The sequence below is a fragment of the Musca autumnalis genome, unplaced genomic scaffold (assembly GCF_047663935.1).
Source record: "Musca autumnalis isolate F117 unplaced genomic scaffold, ASM4766393v1 scaffold_4, whole genome shotgun sequence".
In the NCBI taxonomy this organism is placed as follows: Eukaryota; Metazoa; Arthropoda; class Insecta; order Diptera; family Muscidae; genus Musca; species Musca autumnalis.
This window is the reverse complement of record NW_027411977.1, coordinates 113,767,174-113,788,878: the sequence shown is the minus strand read 5'-3', so window position 1 is coordinate 113,788,878 and position 21,705 is coordinate 113,767,174. Positions and strand designations below refer to the sequence as shown.

At 35.7% G+C, this 21,705-nt stretch overlaps 1 protein-coding gene across 32 annotated transcripts in view; it reads left to right on the top strand.

Annotated features, from left to right (window-relative positions):
* The window catches only part of LOC141402734 (uncharacterized), a 313,145-nt gene that overhangs the window by 157,367 nt on the left and 134,073 nt on the right, over nucleotides 1-21,705 (top strand). For 29 of the 32 annotated variants that reach the window (XM_073984628.1, XM_073984627.1, XM_073984626.1 and 26 more), the window contains 2 exons: nucleotides 16,401-16,728; nucleotides 16,802-17,104. In XM_073984628.1, coding sequence (XP_073840729.1) covers nucleotides 16,401-16,728; nucleotides 16,802-17,104 — 631 coding nt within the window. Of the gene's footprint in view, nucleotides 1-5,172; nucleotides 5,386-16,400; nucleotides 16,729-16,801; nucleotides 17,105-21,705 lie in introns of those variants that run through there. The other 3 variants (XM_073984646.1, XM_073984645.1, XM_073984644.1) reach the window with 1 other exon arrangement.

The window sequence follows — 21,705 nt, the reverse complement described above, 5'->3', positions numbered from 1 at the left end:
GTAATGGAGGCAATAAATACAGGTTTTACAATTAAAATCAAAGCGATTCGATGTACCCGCAGGAGTGGATCGATAGAGTCCATTTTGTAATCTCATCTATGTCTGGTAGAAATTTCACAATGTGCTACTCACTTCAAGAGTTATCGTGCGCACAATTGTTCCGAGCATTCTCAAACTTTTCTGGGGCAGGTACCTGAAGGACTGGACCGATATTGTCTATCTTCGAACTTAAGCTAAGTTTGGACAAAATATAATGAACGCCAAATTTTAGACCGAATCGGCTGATCCTTTAGAGAGTTATCGTGCGCTCCAACAACTACACATGGTGTCATAGGGGTCTTTTAAAACTTTCGGACTATTTTCTCAGAAAATATGGATTTGCCTCTGTTAACAATTGTACCGTCGTAATGGGGGCAGTAAATAAAAGTAGTTACAACAAAAATAAAAGCGATTCGAGAGAAGGTCCTTAACTGAACTTTTCCGAAATTTTGTGTGGGATGTACACGAAGGAGTGGTCCATTTTGGAATTTCATCTATGTCTGGTAGAAATTTTACGATGTGCAAAGTATGGACTAAATCGGTTAATCGTTTCACGAGTTATCTTGCGCACAATTTTTCCAAATATTTTCGAACTTTTGTGGAAAGGTATCTGAAGGAGTTGACCGATATGGCTCATCTTCGAACATAAACTAAGTTTGGATAATATATTACTAACGGCAAATTTTGGACCAAATCATTTCACCCGTTCGAAAGTTTTCGTGAGAAGCAATCAGCCAGACGGACGGATATGGATAAATCGATCTAAAACCATTATTTTGATGAGGCACATTTTGCCCGTATGGAATTTATATACTCTCGTTAGCATAAATGCTGAGGGTATAAAAAGTAGCTAAAAATGTCAAAATACCTGAAATCGGGTGGATTCGTTATATGGGGGTTATAATAAAACATAATCTCCAAGTCGATAATTCCTGAGGATAAGCTAAATGGTCTGTAGTCTTTCAGCGCAGAATGACTAGGATCTCCTGCTTTCGGGATGTAAGCTAAGCTATTTTCGCAAACGAAAAAAACAGACAAACCCTACACATCTCCTTATGGATCTGGTAGTCAGGGAGACTCAAATTGGAACATCGCCGGTATAATTTCATCTGGAAAAACCTCCAATATGATCCATATCTACCTTTCAGATTTGAGTGGGGTTTAGAATCAGATCCCTTCGTCAATTGATCTCCTTCACAGATGTCTTTTGGTTTGGGGATAGTTTCTTTGGCCTTCTTCATTTCTTCCTGGGTTGGGTCTCGGACAGAATGTCACTCGAACACGTTGCTTGAGGTATTATGTTTTGTCTTCTAAATTTTTTGCTAATCGACGCAGCTTCTTTAGAAGCTTTGGTTTGCGCAGGTACTGGGTATGGAAGGAAGATCTTATCCACCTGAAGCTCACGATGAGGTACATGAGGGTAAATTTTTTTCGAATTTTCCCATGTACCTGAGTTTACTTGTGACGAAAAATTTATTTCTCAAATTTGCAAATCCGGATCTCGTCCCATGAATTTGCGAACATACATCACAGCACCTGTGTAGGGCTTTGTATCTTTAACGTATTTTGCAGACCTGTCCTTAGAGCAATTGATTACTTTTAATTTCTTTTTGGATTCTATAACGTCGGTCAATGTCTCTGTTGCTTTCCGACGCTCTAATGTTTATTACCGGCATGTGCGGATATCGGACCAGCTTAAGTTGGGATTATTGCCAGTTGAGAACCTATGGCCGGTTCGGCTCTTCTGAAACAAGTATTTCCTGTTGGCCTATGCGTTCTCTACTTTGTTGCACTAAGCTATCTTCTACTGTCTTAAGAGACCCTTCCCATATATTGGGTTCAATAAGCAGTAGACTGGTTTGCACCAATCTTGGCTCTTTCGTTGTCCTGAGAGATCGATTCTGTCAATAATTTTTACTGCTCTTGTAACAAGTACTGCTGTAGGTGCAAAGGCTTGTCGCCGGTACTGGCTTGTCCATTTTTGGCCCACGGAGGATCTCATTTGCCATTTCGGTTGGATAATGAAACTGAAATCTTAAGACTAGCTAGGATCGGGAGGTACAAAACTTGTTAAAATAGGTCGACGTTTTGGTATGGCCCCCATATAACTGTAGCTTCCGATTTTAGGTATTTTGAGGGTTTTCGCTTCATGTTTTACCTGCAGTTTCGCATTATTAGTTCCCAGTGATAAATTTTTTACCTGTACTTTCACATTTGTAGTTCCCAGCGGTCAATTCTCCACCCAAAATTTTCAATGTGGGTTCATGTTGACATTTGAGGTTCCCAGCTCCCGATTCTAGGTATTTTGAGAATTTTTGCTACATCTTTAGCGGAACTAGCCGTAATTTCACATTTTAAGTTCCCAGTGGTAAGTTCTCTTCCCAAAAATTGTCAACATGGGTCCATGTTTTGGTATAGTTCCTATAAGACGGCACCTACCGATTTACGGTATATTGAAGGTTTTAGCCACTTTATTCTCACATGCATTGTTTAGTCTACGTTGGAGCTATATATAGCCCCAGTAAAACGGCACCGCCAGATTTTGGTATGTTTTTAAGTTTTAGCCACATAATCCAACTGAAGTGGAGGGTATAAAAAGTTCGACCCTGTCCAACATAACTCAGAGGTAATTTGCGTTTTTGTTTTTTGATGGGCAGATAATTTTATACCCTCCACCATAATATGGAGGGTCTTTCCGTTTGTAACACATCGAAATATTTATCGGAGACCCTATAAAGTATATATATATATTCTTGATTAGGGTAAAATTCTAAGTCGATATAACCATATCCGTCCGTCTATTGAAATCAGGGTACAGCCCGCAATTTTGAAGATAGAGCCTTGAAATTTGGTATAGAAGTTTCTATAACTCCTAGGATTTTTGGTATTTCAAATGGGCTATATCGGTACGTGTTTTGTTATAGCCCCCATAGAACGGTACCACCCGATTTTCGGTATTTTGAAGGTTTTAGACTCATTATCACAACGGAATGACTGAAATTTGGTATTTATTCCTCGTTGAGGTCATAAAACTTTCTCCTTGAAATTTGTCGACAAAGATCCACGCCCTCATATAGCCCTCATAGAACCGTGCCTTCCGATTTTCTGTATTTTGAAGGTTGTGGCAACAATAATCCCCCAAATGGCTGAAATTGGGGTTTAGTCTTCATTTGGGGTATAAAACTTTCCATATGAAATTTGTCGGTATAAATTCACGCCTTCATATAGCACCCATGAAATGGTACCTCCCGATTTTCGGTATTTTGAAGGTTGTTGCCACAATAACCCACCGAAATGGCAGAAATTTGGTATTTGGTCTTCGTTGGGGGTATTCAACTTTCCCCCAGAAATTTGTCGGTAACCGTCCATGCTTTAATATTGCCCCCATCGAATGGTATCTCCCGATTTTTGGTATTTTGGAGGTTGTGGTCACAATAATCCATCAAAATGGCTGAAATTTGGTATTTAGTCTTCTTTGGGGGTTTTCAACTTTCTCCTCTAAATTTGTCGGTGTAGGTCCATGCCTTCATATAGCCCCCATTGAACGGTACCTCCCGATTTTCGATATTTTAAAGTTTGTTGCCACAATAACTCACCGAAATGGCTGAAATTTTGTATTTGATCTTCAACTTCCCCCCCCCCCCCCTAAATCTGTCTGTATAGATCCACGCCTCAATATTAATAATATCTCAAAATGGTCGGTATTTTGAAGGCAGTGACCTCAATATTTAACAGAACTGGCTGAAATTTGGTATTTAGTCTTCATTGGTGGTATAAAACTTTCCCCTAGAAATTTGTTGGTATATGTCTACGCCTTCATATAGCTCCCATAGAATGGTACCTCCCGATTTTCGGTATTTTGAAGGTTGTGGCCAAAACAACCCACCGAAATGGAGGAAATTTGGTATTTAATCTACGTTGGAGGTAAAAACCTTTCGACTGAAATTCTTCGGTGTAGGCCCACCATTCAATATAACGGTACCTCCCGATTTTCGTGGTTCTTAAGGTTGCGACATCAGTATCCCACCGAAAGACTGAAATTTGTTCTTATATCCCCGATAGAAGCGAACTTCTTGATTTTCGGTATTTTCGGTAATGTGGCTATTATCTTACCGAAATATCGGGAATTTGGTATTTAGTCTTCTTTGAGTCTAAAAACTTTCTGCCAGAAATTTGTAGGTATAGATGGAAATTAGAACGATACCTCCCGAATTTTGGCATTTTTTATGGTTGGCCACATTGTTTTACCGAAATTGCTGAAATTTTGTATTTAGTCTTCCTCATTAAATAAAACACTGTAAAAAGAAACTAATTGTTCCATTTTACTTCAATACAACTTGTGATGGAGGGTATAATAAGTTCGGCCCGGCCGAACTTAACGTTGTTCTTACTTGTTTTTTTTTTGTTTTTTAATTTAGCAGATTTATTTGCGACCTTTTCAATGATGTTAAAAATTACGTTTTATATACGTTTTTACGGCACTACCACCCCAGACATTGTTTCGAACGCTTCTGATAGCAGAGGACTGTCAGAAGCAGCCGTGTCTACACAAAGCTGTTTGGCCACTTGTTTTCCTTTGACCTGTACTACCTTGTATCGTTTTTTGTGAACAAGACAGATAATGCATTGGTTCCAAGCATCGGCTATACTTTCCCGTTACCAGATCTTGGTAACAAACTTCTGAACAATTTGTGAATATGTACCTTTAAGCGCCCATCTTTTACTTGGCCCGTTATTGTGCTTCTAATTTGTATCTTTTAAATTTCATCCTGTCAGCATTCAGCATACATTGTACGCTTTTGGTATACACAAAAAGGATTTACAATTGAAATCCACTTCCAAGAATGTGGATTGTGTCAAGTGCATACTTTGTTGCTATTGTCCCCTAAAATGGTATACAACTGGTCTGTCTTACCTTACCGATGGACGACACACATTGGAATTACATATTTTGTTTTTGTTGTCTATTCTTGTCTTTTATTTTGTTTTGTTCCTTTTTCTTCCTCGAGAGTGTGTGCGTGTGGATTGTATGTATTTTGTTATGGTTTGTTTATTGCCGCATTTTGCGGCTGCAAACTACGTCTAGAATGGGTTCCACCATCTGTTCACTAGACGTTCCTCCGATGTTCGTTTATTTCACTTTTGCAATCGGTTAGTCATCAATGTTTTGCTGGGGTTGACGTCGTGAGTCGCCAGTGTGTCGTTTAAAGTTATAGTCTACACGGGCTGGTACTTACACATTGTTGTGCATATATTTTTATTTATATTGAAAAAAACTTCATAGTATCTATCTGCTTCAATTGTATAATATCCAGCAATACCAAAATGGTTTATACATCAACTGAGGTAATGGAAAGAAATAATATTGATTTGTGAGAGCAAAAAATAAATAAATAATTGCATTATATGTACATTTTAAAATGGGACAGTTCAAGTTCGTTCAAAAACTTTTTTATATCTCTACTTTGCTAGATTTTGGTTAAAAAATTTGAAACACAAATGGTAACTAGTGTAACTTAGTCATTAAAGTTAATCGAGCTCGCCGCTTTTAGTTTTGGATGCATGCACTAAAAGCATCAAGACAAGTTGGAGTGTACCAATTTTTAAAATATATTTGCTTTACAGATCGGCATATCTCGGCGAGATAGTTGGAACTAGATTTTTGTGTTCATGCATCCTATTGTTTTTGCTGGTGATCGAAAAAAAAATTTGGAACAAAAAAAAAACTTAATTCTTACAAGATTCATATATTGTTGTATCAACAAGTTACGTACTCTTGTAAAATACTCCGACTTATCCTACCTGATCCACTTGGTGACGTCGCTAACTGTGTCACTCTCTACTAATTCCGGTGTGGTTGTCCTCATTAACTGTGCACAACGCGAAGTTTTCAATATTCAATACCTTGCTGTAACATTCTGGTCATTACCTACTACGAAATGCCACAAATCGTTATGTGCGATAAAGTCCTCTAAGATATCTTGAAAAAGCGAGTTTATGTTGGAATTATAACCTGGAGGATAGTTATTTGTTGAACATATGCCGAAAATTTCTGTAGGAGTGTTTTATATCCGAAGAAAATTATATATCAGATTTAAAACGGTCATACATATCGCTCATTTACTCAAAGAGTGACACATCTCAAAAAACCAGTTTCTAGAACAACGCTTTTTAAGTTGGCGATTGAAATTTGACTTCTCAACTAAAAAATTTGATTACGAAAAAACTAAAATAACTGCACGCAGAGAAAAAATATTTTTCACTTTTGTTAGAACAACAATATCTATTTTTTTTAATTAATTGGATTAATCGAGCTAACATGGCCTAAGGAGTTTTGTATTGAAAAATGAATTCTAGCGAAATACCACACACTCAACCATTACGCTACGATCGTTTCGCCTGGTGGTTTAAGCCAGGCTCATCAGGCGTATTTGAATGCTAATGGCTAGAAGACAAAGGCTGATTTTGATAACTTCTATTTATACAAACATTTTTACAATTTTGTAATTATGAAGTATTTATTGAAGTCTTTTTTCTTTATCAAGTCACCCTAGTGTCTTGTCTAGGAATCATTTTATCAATACATACACATATACAATCGAAGGGGGGTTTCCTTCATGAATTGTAATGCCTTCAGTTTTTGAAGTTTTTTGGATATCATGTCGACTAGTTTGTTGATATGATACATTGGCATCATGTCGACTAGTTTGTTGATATGATACATTGGCAGTGGCTTAGAACGCTGAGATCTCGACAACATTGTCTGTTTGTTGGAGAGGACCCAGGTTCAAACCTCAGCCAGGGCAGTTGAAATCCAATTACAAAAACAACTTGCAAAATCCCCAATATTGTAAAAATCTATGGTAGGAACTATCATAATCTAGAATTTTTACAAAAACTATTGTCAGCTCAGAAAACCTGTTACTGAAATTTTTGATTTGATCGTATATAATTCCCATACACACTCTCCACATAACTTTGGTATAAATGTCACGTATAATATTATGAGCATTGACAGACACTACACATTGCCAGGTTTTGCCAGGTCTAACTAAAAAGACAACAAATTAAATGAAGAAACATAACTACTCCATTGCGCTCATCTTCCAAACACCTACCTCAAGTAACACCATAAAACCACAACAAATATGAAAAGAAACACAAATTAGGACCAAAAACTCTTCTCAGATTGTGGTGTTACTCAACTATCAAAACAAAAATAAGAATGAGAAAGAATAAACAAATAACAACAATATTTTCATGGTGTACATACACAAAATAAAAACAAAGATAAGAGGAACTCATACAAACAAAACTAACAAAAAACGTTTTTTTTACCATGGCATCGAATACCGGGGAAGAGAATAAAATTTTTGGATATGACAACAATTATTGTTGGATATGACAAAAACAATTGTTGTAATTAACAAAATCGATTGTTGGACTCACAATACTAAATGCGGAATCTAACAATATCTTTACAATACATATTTTGCTTTTCGTATATTGTTGGATCAATCATATTTTTTCTCTGCGTGTACTTGGACCCTATTTTGTAAACAGATAGTCAGATATCAGTGCTAAATTTCCATGCAAGATCAAGCATGATTTGAAAAGTTTTGGTGCTTCGTAGACTCAAAAAAAAAACATTTTTGTGGAATTATGCTAAACTTGTAGTAAATGGGCTGTAACAAGATAAAACAGAAGTCGTAGAAAAAATAGAAAACGCATTTTTTGAGCAAATGAGCGAAATATCGACAATTCTCTGAATTAATGCTTTATATAGTGACGATTAAATACAAAGTTTCAGTTACTTTGGTTGATTAACACCGAAAGAAGGAATTACTTCCAAAAAAGATCCAGTTCCAATATAGACTCATTCTTTCCTATAACAAACTTCACCTCTATGGTAGCGGCTGATATTGGTGCAACCTTTTCGCATCGTACAGCTTTTGGAGGATTGTTTTTTTTTTATTTTATTACAAAAGCCCTACAAAGACGTATGTGACCAACTATTATAGCTATCGTGATCAACTATTATACCCAACGAAGACTTAATACAACATTTCAACAACCTTCGTAATACCGAAAATCCGGAGGTACGAAAACGTAGACCTATACTCATACTCCTTGAAAGCTAAATACAAAATTTCACCCATTTCGGTTTGATAATGACGCTGAAACCTTCAAACTACCGAAAATCGGGAGATGCCGTTCTATGAAGACATGAACCTATACCGAAAAATTTCAGGTGGAAATTTGTATATCCCCAGTGAAAACTACACAAAATTTCAGTCATTTCGGTGCGGTATTGAGGCCACAAAATTCGAAATACCGAAAATCCGGAGGTACCCTTCTATAGGGGATACATGAAAACGTGGACATATACTGATAATTTTCCTTTGGAATATTTTATAGACCCAGCGAGGACAAAATTCCAAATGTCAGCCATTTTGGTGCTATATTGAGGCCACAAGTTTCAAAATACCAAAAATCGGAGATAAACTTCTATGGGGGCTATATGAAGACGTTGGCCTATACTAATAATTCTCTTCTGGGATATTTTATACTCCTATCGAAGACTTAATACCAAATTTCATCCACTTCGCTTTGATTATGACACTGAAACCTTTAAAATGCGGAAAATCGAGAGGGACCTTTTATGGGGGCTATACGAAGACGTGGGCCTATATCAAAAAATTTCCGGTGATACGTTTTATACCCCCCCGCGAAGACTAAACACCAAACCTACGGAATACCGAAAAAGGGGAGATACCGTTCTAAGGGGACTATATGAAATCGTGAACCTATACAGACAAACTTCAGGCGGAAAGTTTTATACCCACGGTCTAGAGTTCAACACTTTTGCGCTTTAATCCAAATTAAGGGTCAATACTTCCGGCAAAAACGCCAAATATTTGGGGCACTTCGTTGTACCTCTCGCACAAAAGTTTGTTATAGATAAAGGTCCGAATGTTCTTGCAATTTAAAATGGGTTATTCTGACTATAAAGCATTATCCGGCAAAAAGGGGCACACGTGCCCTTGATGAGAATAACAACAGAACAACCACCACTCAGTCTTCGTTCAGAAGTCAAAGAAGAAGGTTCTGTTGTCGGTTGTTTCAATGATTTCTAATTTTAGCAATGCATTAACGCACACGCTGTTTGTGGAGAGAGCGAGAGAGAGTCGTATGCGTGAGACCACAAACAATGCGTTTGTATTAGTGCCGGATACTGCTATAAAGTATACAAATTTTTGATGAGCATAAAATTTCAAGTCGATATAACCGAGTCCGTACGCCATATTTAAGATGGAGCTTTATTATTTTATTACAGAAATTTCAGTTACTCCTAGTGTGTTTGGTATTGAAAAACGTTTTGATATAGCCGCCACATAACGGTACCTTTGAAAACTTTAGCCTCAGTATCACACTAAAATGGCTAAAAATTACTATTTAGTCATCTTTGGGGCCGCAAAACTTTTTCCTAGAAATGTGTCAGTACTGGTTCACATTTTTATATAGCCCCCATAAACCGCGACCGCGTTTATTTTCGATTTTAGTGAAAAATGGTATTTAGTCTTCCTTCGGGCTTTAAGACTTTACCGCCAGATTTTTTTCAATATATTTTAAATTTTTGAACAGTATATCCCGATTTTTGTTATTCTGAAGGTTTTACCCACATTTTCTAACGGAGTTGACTGATTTGGTATTTAATCCTACATTCCTACAGAGAATTGTAGATATAGATCGGTGGATCTCTTTGAGTGAGTCTTTCCATTGCTAAACTGCGACAGATGAGAATAAAGAGATCAAATGTTCGAAAAAAAATCAAAAAAAAAAAATCAATCAATCGTTTTTGACCCGGTAACGTTAGCTACGAGTTGAAATTATAAAATTTTGCTTACGGGAGATATCTACGAACTCATAGAAAACTACGCTTTGAAATTACGGGCATAAATCACGCTACCTTTTAGCCACTTTAAGAACCTTAGCTACATATTTTGACTAAAAAAGCACTAATTTGAGCTATATTTTGGTATATATTCCATACTAGCCGAACACAGTGAGCTTCGCAACCCCGATTAAATCTAATATATTTGATGTACCTTGTACTACATCGATATTTAGAGTGACCACTTATTATGGGATTTTAATGCATAAATACATATAGGAGAGATAAACTCGTTTTCTCCCATTCATTCAAGCTATTCTGGCACCGCAGATAACCCCTAGGTACATAACTACTTCATGTATTGATTATTCTAGCTCCAATAATGATTTACATGTACCATATGAAAAAATGAGCCCTATAAGGTTACTGCTCTTTCATGTCAACGTTGGGTTGACTACTTAAAGTCTTTCGGATAGCTGATATTTAAGGTTTGTAGCCTTGGTTAATTAATTTACCACTATAAAAATGTGCGTACCATAATGATCACTACGATACTTCTTTCCTATGTCTACCAGCGTTATATTTTCCTTATACTTTAACTATTTAAAGGACAACCTCTTTCGACATTGAATAGTTCCATGGAAATAGTGATTAAAGAACAGGATATTTAACATTTGTGTCCCCTTGCGGCACCTTCCACAATAATTTCTATCTTATTGCGACAGGGTGTATTACAATGATGACGAATTCTAAAAAGTCGAAACAAACTTAATTCAGTTTTGAGTTAAAAATACTAAATTTGATATTTGGGTCCTTTGATGGTAATAGCTTCCCCTGAACCTGCCCGCATCATTTTTTCGTGACTACATACAGTGATATACGATTTACTTTCACCAAGGTTAAATTTTCTCACACTTACATTGAGTCAGAATTAGAGCCATAATTGGTATTTTTATCCCATGTGATTTCCCGTGTACTAAAACATTCAATTTGTGGTTGGAAATTTATTAAAAATAACATTAGTCTGCATCATCACTCTCAAATTTTTGTACTGATCAACGATGGGATGGGAGAACTCTGCACATACAAAACACCGGTTCGATATTGTTGAAAAACACTGGATAAATGCATATTTTACATTAATTTTACTTCAAAATTAATATTTTTAAATTTTTGCCAACATTATTTAATAACATCTTCTGAAAATCTTTGATATATAAAAATGTAATTTATTTGATTAAACTAGCAGAACCGGGTCCGCGTTGCTGACCTGTCGTATTGCATTTTGATGACAACTTTTTATGGAGTTTATGCTTTACAATTGTCAAACCGAGTTATTCATTGAGGATTTAAAATTTATCAACAGATTTTGTCTGTAACCTTGCTTTTCTCTTACGTACTTCGTCGGATTTTTTCGCCCATTGATGCTAATTAGGATTTATTATCACCCATATCCCCTACCTCCAAAATTCATGACTACATGTACCACCTCACTTTCCACAAAATTTCATGAAAATCGGTTCGTTAGTTTTCAATATATAACATACTTAAAAACTGTCCGTTTTCGGGACTTCATATAGCGATTATAAAACAATAGGCCCCGAAATTCATCAACAAATATGTATATAGCATTTTGGACCACGGGACATTCCTAAACATTTTCTGAAAATTTCATGAAATTAGGTTCAGAAGTTTTGAAAAAATAATGTACTGGGCGTGGTCACCAGTTTTCAAAATATAACATATTTAAAAAAATGGACGTGGTCCGGTATATTGGCTCCAAATATTCGACAAAGTTCGGAGACTCAACCCCATTGTCGCCCGAAATTAATGCTGAAACCGATATCATTAGTTTGGCATATACTTATAGCGTTTAAAAGAAATGCGTGGAAAAGTACACCACCCCCCCCCCCCCCCCCCCCTGAAATTCATAAAGTACACATTGCCACTCTGAGCATTTGCTGCAAATTTCATCGGTTCAGTATCGGTTCCGTATTTTGGAGATATAAAATATTTAAAACAAGTAAGAACGGCGTTAAGTTCGACCGGGCCGAACTTGTTATACCCTCCACCACAAGTTGTATTGAAGTAAAATGGAATAATTAATTTCCTTTCGTGTATGAAGAAGACTTAGTTAAATTTCGGTAAACCAATGTGAGGCACCATTCTATGGGGGCTATTTCAAAACGTCGATCTATACCGACAAATTTCTGACGGAAAGTTTTTAGGATCAAATTTCCTATATTTCGGTTAGAGAATGTGACTAAAACTTAAAAAATAACGAAAATCAAGAAGTACGCTTCTATGGGGATATAGATAGACGTGGACCTATACTGATAATACTCTTCTGGAATATCTTATAACTCTTAGAAGACGAAATAACGAATTTCAGCCATTTCGGTTGGATATTGACGTCACAATCTTCAGTATTACGAAAATCGGGAGGTGCCGTTCTATGGGGGCTATATCGAAACGTGGACCTATACCGACGAATTTTTGTCAGAAATGGGGCAATATGAAAGCGTGGACCAGTACAGACATATTTCTGGCGAACAGTTTTATATCACATTGAAGACTAAATACCCAATTTCAGCCATTTTGGTGGAATATTGAAGACACAACCTTCAAAATACGAAAAATCGGGAGGTGCCTTTCCATGGGCGATATATGAAGGCGTGGACCTATACCGACAAATTTAAAGGGGAAGTTTGAGTACCCCAACGAAGTCTAAATACCAAATTTCAGCCATTTTGGTGGAATATTGAGGCCACAACGTTCAAAATACCGAAAATCGGGAGGTACCGTTCTATGGGGGCTATATGAAGGCATGGACCTATACCGACAAAGTTCTGGGGGAAAGTTTTATACCCCTAAAGAAGACTACGTACCAAATTTCAGCCATTTTGGTAGGATAATGAAGCTAAAACCCTAAAAATACCGAAAATCGGGAGGTACCGTTCTATGGGGGCTATATGAAGGTGTGAACCGATACCGACAAAATTCTGGGGGAAAGTTGTATACCCCTGAAGAAGACTACGTACCAAATTTCAGCCATTTTGGTAGGATAATGAAGCTAAAACCTTAAAAATACCGAAAATCGGGAGGTACCGTTCTATGGGGGCTATATGAAGGTGTGGACCGATACCAACAAAATTCTGGGGGAAAGTTTTATACCCCTAAAGAAGACTACGTACCAAATTTCAGCCATTTTGGTAGGATAATGAAGCTAAACCCCTAAAAATACCGAAAATCGGGAGGTACCGTTCTATGGGGGCTATATGAAGGTGTGAACCGATACCGACAAAATTCTGGGGGAAAGTTTTATACCCCTGAAGAAGACTACGTACCAAATTTCAGCCATTTTGGTAGGATAATGAAGCTAAAACCTTAAAAATACCGAAAATCGGGAGGTACCGTTCTATGGGGGCTATATCAAAACGTGGACCGATATATCCCATTTTCAATACCAACCATCCTGCAAGTAATAAAAACTTCTGTACCAAATTTTGACTCTCTATCTTTAAAATTGCGAGCTGTATATATATTTCGATGTGTTACAAACGGAATGACAAATTTAATTATACCCTCCATATGGTGGAGGGTATAAAAATATGCATGCTCGGATTTGATTGATTCGTAAATTTTCAAACCGATACATTCGTTTTTATTGCAAATGCAAATATCAAACAAAATATGAAATATCAAACAAAATATGAAGCAAATTTTTTTACGGGGGCCATCCCTATACATCCCTGAAAATTTCAGTAAAATCGGTTCAGTAGTTTTGTAGATGTAACATTTTTTTTTTTAAGTGGGCGTTGCCAAGTCTTTGGGTCCCAAATAGGTACGTAAGGTTAGAGACATAGCCACAATTGTCTCGCAAATTAATTTCCAAACCAATACATTCGTAACAATTGTAAATACATAATTTTTAAAGAAATAGGGTATAGGGGAAGTACCCCACCCTTCCGAAATTCATTAAAATATGTAGCCTATTTTCCCCGGGGACCATTCCTGTACATTTCCTGAAAATTTCAGAAAAAAATTAGTTCAGGAAATTTAGTTTGTAGAAAAGATTAAAATTGAAAAAAGTGTGCGTGGTCAAATTTTCTTTGCATAAAAACCTATGTTGGGTTATGACGAACATTTCAAAAAAAGAATTATCCAAATCGGTCCAGCCGTTCTCAATTGATGTCATTACCAATGAACGACATTTGATTTTTATTTATATAGATATAGCATTTTTACAGAAATAGGATATAGGGGGAGTACCCCGCCCCTTCCGAAATTCAACAAAATATGTAGCCTATTTTCACCGGGGGCATCCTGTACATGACAATTTCAGGAAAATCAGTTCAGTAGTTTTTGTAGAAAAGATTAAAATTGAAAATTGAAAAAAGTGGTCGTGATCAAATTTTCTTTGCATAAAAGCCTAAGTTGGGTTATGACGAACATTTCAAAAAAAGTATTATCCAAATTGGTCCAGCCGTTCTCAACTGAGGTCATTACCAACGAACGACATTTGATTTTTATTTATATGGATTTGCTTATTTCGCTTAAAACATTTTCTTTTTGATTTCACAACAATTAGGACACACAAGGTATGAAAAATGACCCTTCAGTCCCTCCAAATTTAAACATTATTTTTCTCAAATTCTTCATGATTGGAGGAATGGTTTCTCTAGAAAAATCTATTCCTCGATAGTTGTATTCCGCAGGAATATTCGGAGATTCGAGATATGATTATCAATACTGCCCAGTTAAAAGATTTTCAATCCCATAATAAAGCATACATATTACATGTTATTGTTGGATCCAAAGGGGTTACTTCCCCACTCCATACATCAGATTGACTAAACACCTTTTTTCTCGTGATACATTAGATTATTTTCAGCAAAAAGTTTAACAAGTTAAGGGCCCTCAAATTAATATTTATAACAAATATACTATGTTCGATATTATCATATCAAGGAGAGAACTGCTCCTCTGACCCGACCTTTTTTGTTTCGTAAGAGATGGCGTGTACTTACTTCCTACTAATTTTTACAACATTTGGAGCCTGTCTGTTACCATTATACAGATATTCGCACACAAGATCTATTTTTTCTATTTTATAGACATAGATTATATCGATCATTTACTCAAAGAGTGGCACATCTCAAAAAATCCAGTTTCGAGAAAAACGCGTTTTATGTTGCCGATTGAAATTTGACTTCCCTACTTAAAAGGATTATTACACAAAAACTAAAATAACTAATTGGACCATATTTTGCAAATAGCTAGCCAGATATCAGTGCTAAATTTCTGTGCAAGATCAAGCATGATTTTAAGTGCTTTACTGCTTCATAAACTCAAGAAACTTTTGTGTTGATTTATGCGAAACTTGTAGTAAATGAGGTGTAACTCGTCGAGTTTTAGAGATATCATCATGGAAATTTGACACAAGATAAAGTAGAAAGGAAGTCGTCGTATTCGTAGCTCTGAAAGCACATTTTTTTAAGTTATGCCACTCTTTGAGTAAATCTCTGTAGGTAAATCTCGTACAAATAGATTTTAAGTACCATAATATGTAAATATGTTTTTGTGTACGAATAAGTGAATTGAATTTAAGGTACACCGATACCTCCACTTAGTCAAATGAAAAATAGCTTACGATCTATTATCAAACCTAGCTTACGATCTATTATCAAACCTAAAAACTCCACATACAAAATTCCATCCAATTTGGTCCAGCCGTTTCGGAGGTGTTTAATTTTGAACATTATGACAGACTTGATCGTCTGCTTCCAGAAAATGCGATGGAGTCAGTGCGATGTCCCAATTTTATCTTCTATATCTCAAAAAATGTAAAACCTAGAAACAAATCGTAAAGTTCAATATTGTAGAATATTTTTACAGCTACAACATATTCTTTAGTCCTATTTCCACAGGACTTGCGGTTTTCAAGGAAAATCCTAAAAAACTAAAAAAACCCAAAAAGATTACCTTTGACCTCTATTTATTTAAAAATTCTTCCGTCGATTTTTGGTTTTTTGTTTTTTTATTTTTCACGTCTATGAACATTGTAGTTTCAGCATCCGCAAAAACTTATTAGTTTTAGCATTTATTTAAAAGTTAGTTCAGGCGCACGCACCGTTTCCAGTATTTTAGATATTTCAACATTTAATTAACATTTTCAACCGAATTAACATCAATGAAGCTTTTAGGGTTCTCCGTAAACAGAAAATCTGCTTGCTGACATAGGTCCAATGTGTCCTAGTTCTTTCTGATTTTTCATAATTGAAATTGTATAAAAATAGAAGAATTTGTATACCGCATTACCATTCATTCTGTGTGGACTCACTGATGTGTGCATTTATTGTGGTCAACTCATTCATTTCGAACATACAAACAAACATTCACGTACATATTCTCTTTTTTCTGCTTCTCTAATTCAATTATACATATTTTTGTATGACTGTTTTAGGGTCAAACCGAAAGCAAGAGACATTCAAAGAAACAGAATGCCGGTGAAATTCAAACCAAAGGAACGGCCATGTCTTTTGGATTTCGTAAAAATCTCAATACTACACCTAAAAAGCTGAAAAAATTACTAAAAGGTGATAATGGCAAGAAGAAACAGGATAAATGTAATAATGTCTGTACGAATGACAACGAAGCAGATACGGCAGCTGACATTATTGACACTGGTGGTGGTTATGACATAACTGATGATTGCCACAACTCGCCTGTGAACGAGACTCTGGGTAGAGCTACAATAATGGATAAGGATGACAATGGCAATGGCAACGCGGGTAAATTATAATATTCTGCATAAAAATATAACAAATTAATTGAATTTACATTAACTGATTCGTATTCAATTAGATTTACTCAACAATGTGCACTTTGATAAAATGGGAGCAGTGGCCGCAAATAACTTGAACTCGAACAATACAACAACAGCCAACAATGCAACAGGGTTGATTGTTGCTGGTGGTGGTAGTGGTGGTGGTGGTAATGTCAATGCTCTGTTACCAGGTGCCGGTAGCCGTTTTGGTTTTCGTGGTCCAGTACGACCAGCATCCACAGATATAACAAATCGTTGTAAGAATGAATTAATCGATAATGTAGAGAATAATAACAGCGTTTCAGTTGGAAATAATAGCAAAGGACCACTTGTGAGTAACTGTAAGTATTGTTTTTTATTTGTTTATTATTTGTATACATGCGAGTATATTGGAATTTTATTGTTATTTTACAAGCTATTAAGGGAAGAAAATTTATTCATACGTACATACATTTTAATTCAAAATAATTAAGTCATATCCTACATCCGGATTTGATTCTCAGTTCAAGCAACAAAACATTTTTAACGTTTGCAAAAATACTCAGCGATATTTGCTCTGGTACCAGCATTTCAGCCGTGTTAAAGAAGTGTTCTGTAACTTTCGGAACGCCGCACAGTGCAAAAAATATGAACGCTAGGGTTATGACTTTCTAACAACCTTATAGGCCATTTAGATATGACCTCATTAGCCAGATCTAGCGCATTATCAAGATCGTATTGGGTGGATTTGTTTTAAATCTGGCATAAATCCTCGTATACAACTCTGTTTTTTGCAACATTTTGCTAGAAAATACAAAAAGTTGCAAGCTGGCACAATAAAAATTGGCTGCAATAAAAATAATTAAAAATGTCAAAATTTGTAAACAAGGTGGGGAAATTAAATCTGCTTTGATACGCAAAGCTGATTTTAATCGTTTACTATGTCTGAACGATAAAATAATTCTTTATTTGCTCATTAGTTAGCATTAGCAGCATAATGTGCTAACATTTTCAATATTAAACAATAAATTTGTAATTTGCTGTATGTTTTTTGAGACGAATTTAATTTACAACAACTTCTTTTACGTTTCAAATCGATTAGATGCTATGAACAAAAATCAGCTGACTACCATTTAAAACCTCCAAAGGTATATCTAAATGCAATGAGATTTGAAATGAGCTATTATATCATATTTCGATGAGTTTTTACCTAAGATTAGATATAATTTTAATTATATGGTGATTCTATAAAAAAAGCTCACGCACAAAGCTTTTGAAGATTTGAAGTCACACGACATAGCCAAAGTTTCTAACTAATCATCACATCATTACATACATACATATATATTATTTCATATAATATATAATTTTATTGCATATATCATATCAAATTAAAGTGGTTTGTGCGGGACCTTTTTCAGTACTTAAATGGAATAAAATTTATTATAGTCAATAATAGGCAAAAGGTCATTCATTCCTGCAGCAGGAAATACATTTTAGAAAAAAAAAAATTTTTTCATTACTGACATAATGACCAAAAACTCATAAACTTATATTATGGACCAGAAAATTAGCTTGTAATAATGACTATCGCATTATATGTATATATTTTTACACTCTCCCAATTATTGGAGGGTACGAGATGTCATATTGACCACCGAATTGGTTAGAACTGGTATTTTGCTTTTTCCAGAGGCTAAAAATATTTCTACCACTTTTTGGATCCAAGGGGTCAGAATCCCCATATCACGGTACCTCACAATTTTAGCTGCTATGAGTACTTTAGCTACATTTTCATTCCAAAATAGTTCTAATTTGCAATTTAACTTTAATAGTGGTAAAAATTATCAAAAAAATTGTAGGCGCACTACCTATATATAAAGGTACCTCCCGATAATCGATTCCGTCCGATGTACAGTGCGAAATATCGACACTTGAGTGGAACTTTGCTAATAACTTTTTAATGTAAAGGACGTAGGTTACTAAAACTTTCCCAAAATGTTTGTTATATTTGTGAATCGCATGTGGATAAATATGGGCCGCGGTTTCCTATAGCCTCCACGTATCGGTGGCAACCGTTTTCACATATGAGGTTCATTTTTCAACCGATTCTGCTACAAATTGGTATATTGGGGTTTCAGTTAATGGAGAACATCTGTACAAAATATTGTCAATATCTGTTCACGTTTTGGTATAGTCCCCATTGAGCGGTACAGGCCGATATGACATATTTTAAAGCTTCCAAGCACATTTACCAACCTATTTGTTTGAAAGTTTCTATCTTATTACATGGTTCTGCAAATGAGTCTATCTACTAAAAGCATCTGGTGTAACTATGCTTTGTTTTAGGTACTTTATGATGTCCTGCGAAAACTCCTCAAATTTGACATTTTTCTATAAAATGTGAATGAAATTAGAAAGAATAGTCTTCAAACTATAAAAAGCAAAATTTCTTAGTATTGGTGATCCCATTTTAACGTAGACGAAACCAACAATGACGTCTAATGCCGGTTCTTCTATCAAATTTTCAAAAATATGGATATATGAATATTCCAATGACTTTCGGAAAAGCTCGCATATCTCCTAACTTGTAGTTATTTTTTGGCTTGCCCAAAGTAAAATATCCTACCTCTCAGAAAATGTCCGATTTATTCTGCAACTCACGGAAATATATTAAAAAGCCTTCAAAGATTATATACAAAAAATTAGTAGACTTTGTAAAAGGACACTTTTGCGGAACGAATAGCAGCCAAACTAAATTTGATATTACAACTTTATAAACGCCAAATAATTAAAAAATTGTCAAGAATTATAATAGCGGCAAAAAACTATAGTCAATGTACTTTCCATTTGTTTGTATCACTCTATTACTTAAGCAAAGCTAAAAACAATTTTTGAAGAAAATAAATATTGTAAAACAAAAGTGCAACTTTTAAGTGCATTTCTAGTTGTTTCGCGGGGTAAATCGCAAAACTGAATATGAGGCAGGGGATACTTTGCAATGGAATTCATTAAGAATCGCATAAGTTCTATGTACTTTAATTTTTTAGTAAAGTTCAACTAAAGTTCCCATATTTCGCACTGTGCGACGCAAAAACCCCTCTAAAGTTGACGAACCCCGCAAACGTTTTAAGGACCATGATCTGCGAATCTGCACCTGGAATGTTCGCACTCTTTATAGAGAAGGTGCAGTCTTCGCATTGGCAGACGTACTTGAAAAGTACAAGGCCGATATTACTGCCATACAGGAAATACGATGGATTGGGAAAGGCGTCACAACAACACCTAAAGGTGACGCACTGTATTATAGCTGCCATGACGTAAAGCATGAGTTTGGTTGTGGATTCGTAGTTAGTCGGAGACTAAAACATCTGGTATCCAGCTTCACCCCAGTGAATGAAAGACTTGCTGCAATTCGAATAAAAGCTAAATTCTTCAACATCAGCTTTATTTGCGCTCATGCTCCCACTGAAGAAAAGGACGAACAGACCAAATATATATTTTACGAGCGCTTAGAAGAAACATATGACCGTTGTCCTGCACATGACATTAAAATCATTCTAGGCGATTTTAATGCCAAAATTGGAAAGGAGAATATCTTTGGCCCAACAGTCGGGAAATTCAGTCTCCACAGTGAAACATCTGACAATGCTATGAGGCTGATAGACTTTGCAGCTGCAAAAAACATGGTAGTTAGCAGTACCAGATTTAATCATCTCGATATTCATAAGGGCACCTGGCTGTCTCCAGATCAGAAAACAAGAAATCAAATTGATCATGTTGTGATAGATGGAAGACATTCATCGAGCGTGTTGGATGTACGATCGTTCCGAGGCGCAAACATTGATTCGGAGCTACACCGATATTCACAAAAATCGGTTCAGAATTGGATATAGCCCCATATATATCTATCCCCGATTTTGCTATAACTCGGTCAATTTTATCGAATAGTCTTCAAATTTTATGTGTGATATTTTCTTAAGCCACTGAATAAATTCACCGATTTTCGTAATCGCTTCAGATTTGGATATAGCCCCCATATATATCTTCCCCCGATTTTGCTATAATTCGCTCAATTTTTGATAAATAGCCTTCAAATTTAACACGGGATGTTCCTCAGACCCCTGTTCAGTTTTACCGTTGACCTAGGTTGATGAATGTTTGCACAAGTACTTATGAGGGCACAGGAATGAAAAATATCAACTTTGGTCCATATCGGTTCAGGTTTGAATATGGCTTCGATAAATAATTTCGCCCGATGTCACTCAATTACGGATAATTACGTCATATTTTCCTAATTTAATCAATATCTCACATACATTGTGTGTTTAGTGAAAATATATATGAGATCTACATATATCCAAATCTAAACCGATTTTTGTCAAAATCGGTGAAACTTAAAAGGCCTTAAGAAAACATCCCATGTTAAATTTGAAGGGGCTATGTTTCAAAAATTGATCGATTTAAAGCAAAATCGGTGAAAGATATATATGGAGGCTATATCTAAATCTGTACCGATTTTTGTGAAATCAAAATCATCAAAAATTGACCGAGTTATAGCAAAATCCGAGAAAGATATATATGGGGGCTATATCCAAATCTGAACAGATTTTTGTGAAAACTGGTAGAGCTACTCAGGGGCCTGAGAAAATATTACATATTAAATTTGAAGGCTATTTGATCAAAATTGACCGAGTTATAGCAAAATCGGGGAAAGATATATATGGGAGCTATATCCAAATCTGAACCGATATGGACCAAAGTTGAAATTTTTCATTCCTATGCCCTTATAAGTACTTGTGCAAAAATTCATCAACCTAGGTCAACTCCTTCTATTTTTGTCAATTTTTGTATGGAAGCGGCAACACTGTGCGACGTGAAGTCTTTTAAGGAATTTTCTACTGAAGTGGCTGTAATATGGCATTTCGAATTCTAAATGGGTAAAATATACGATTTTACGTAT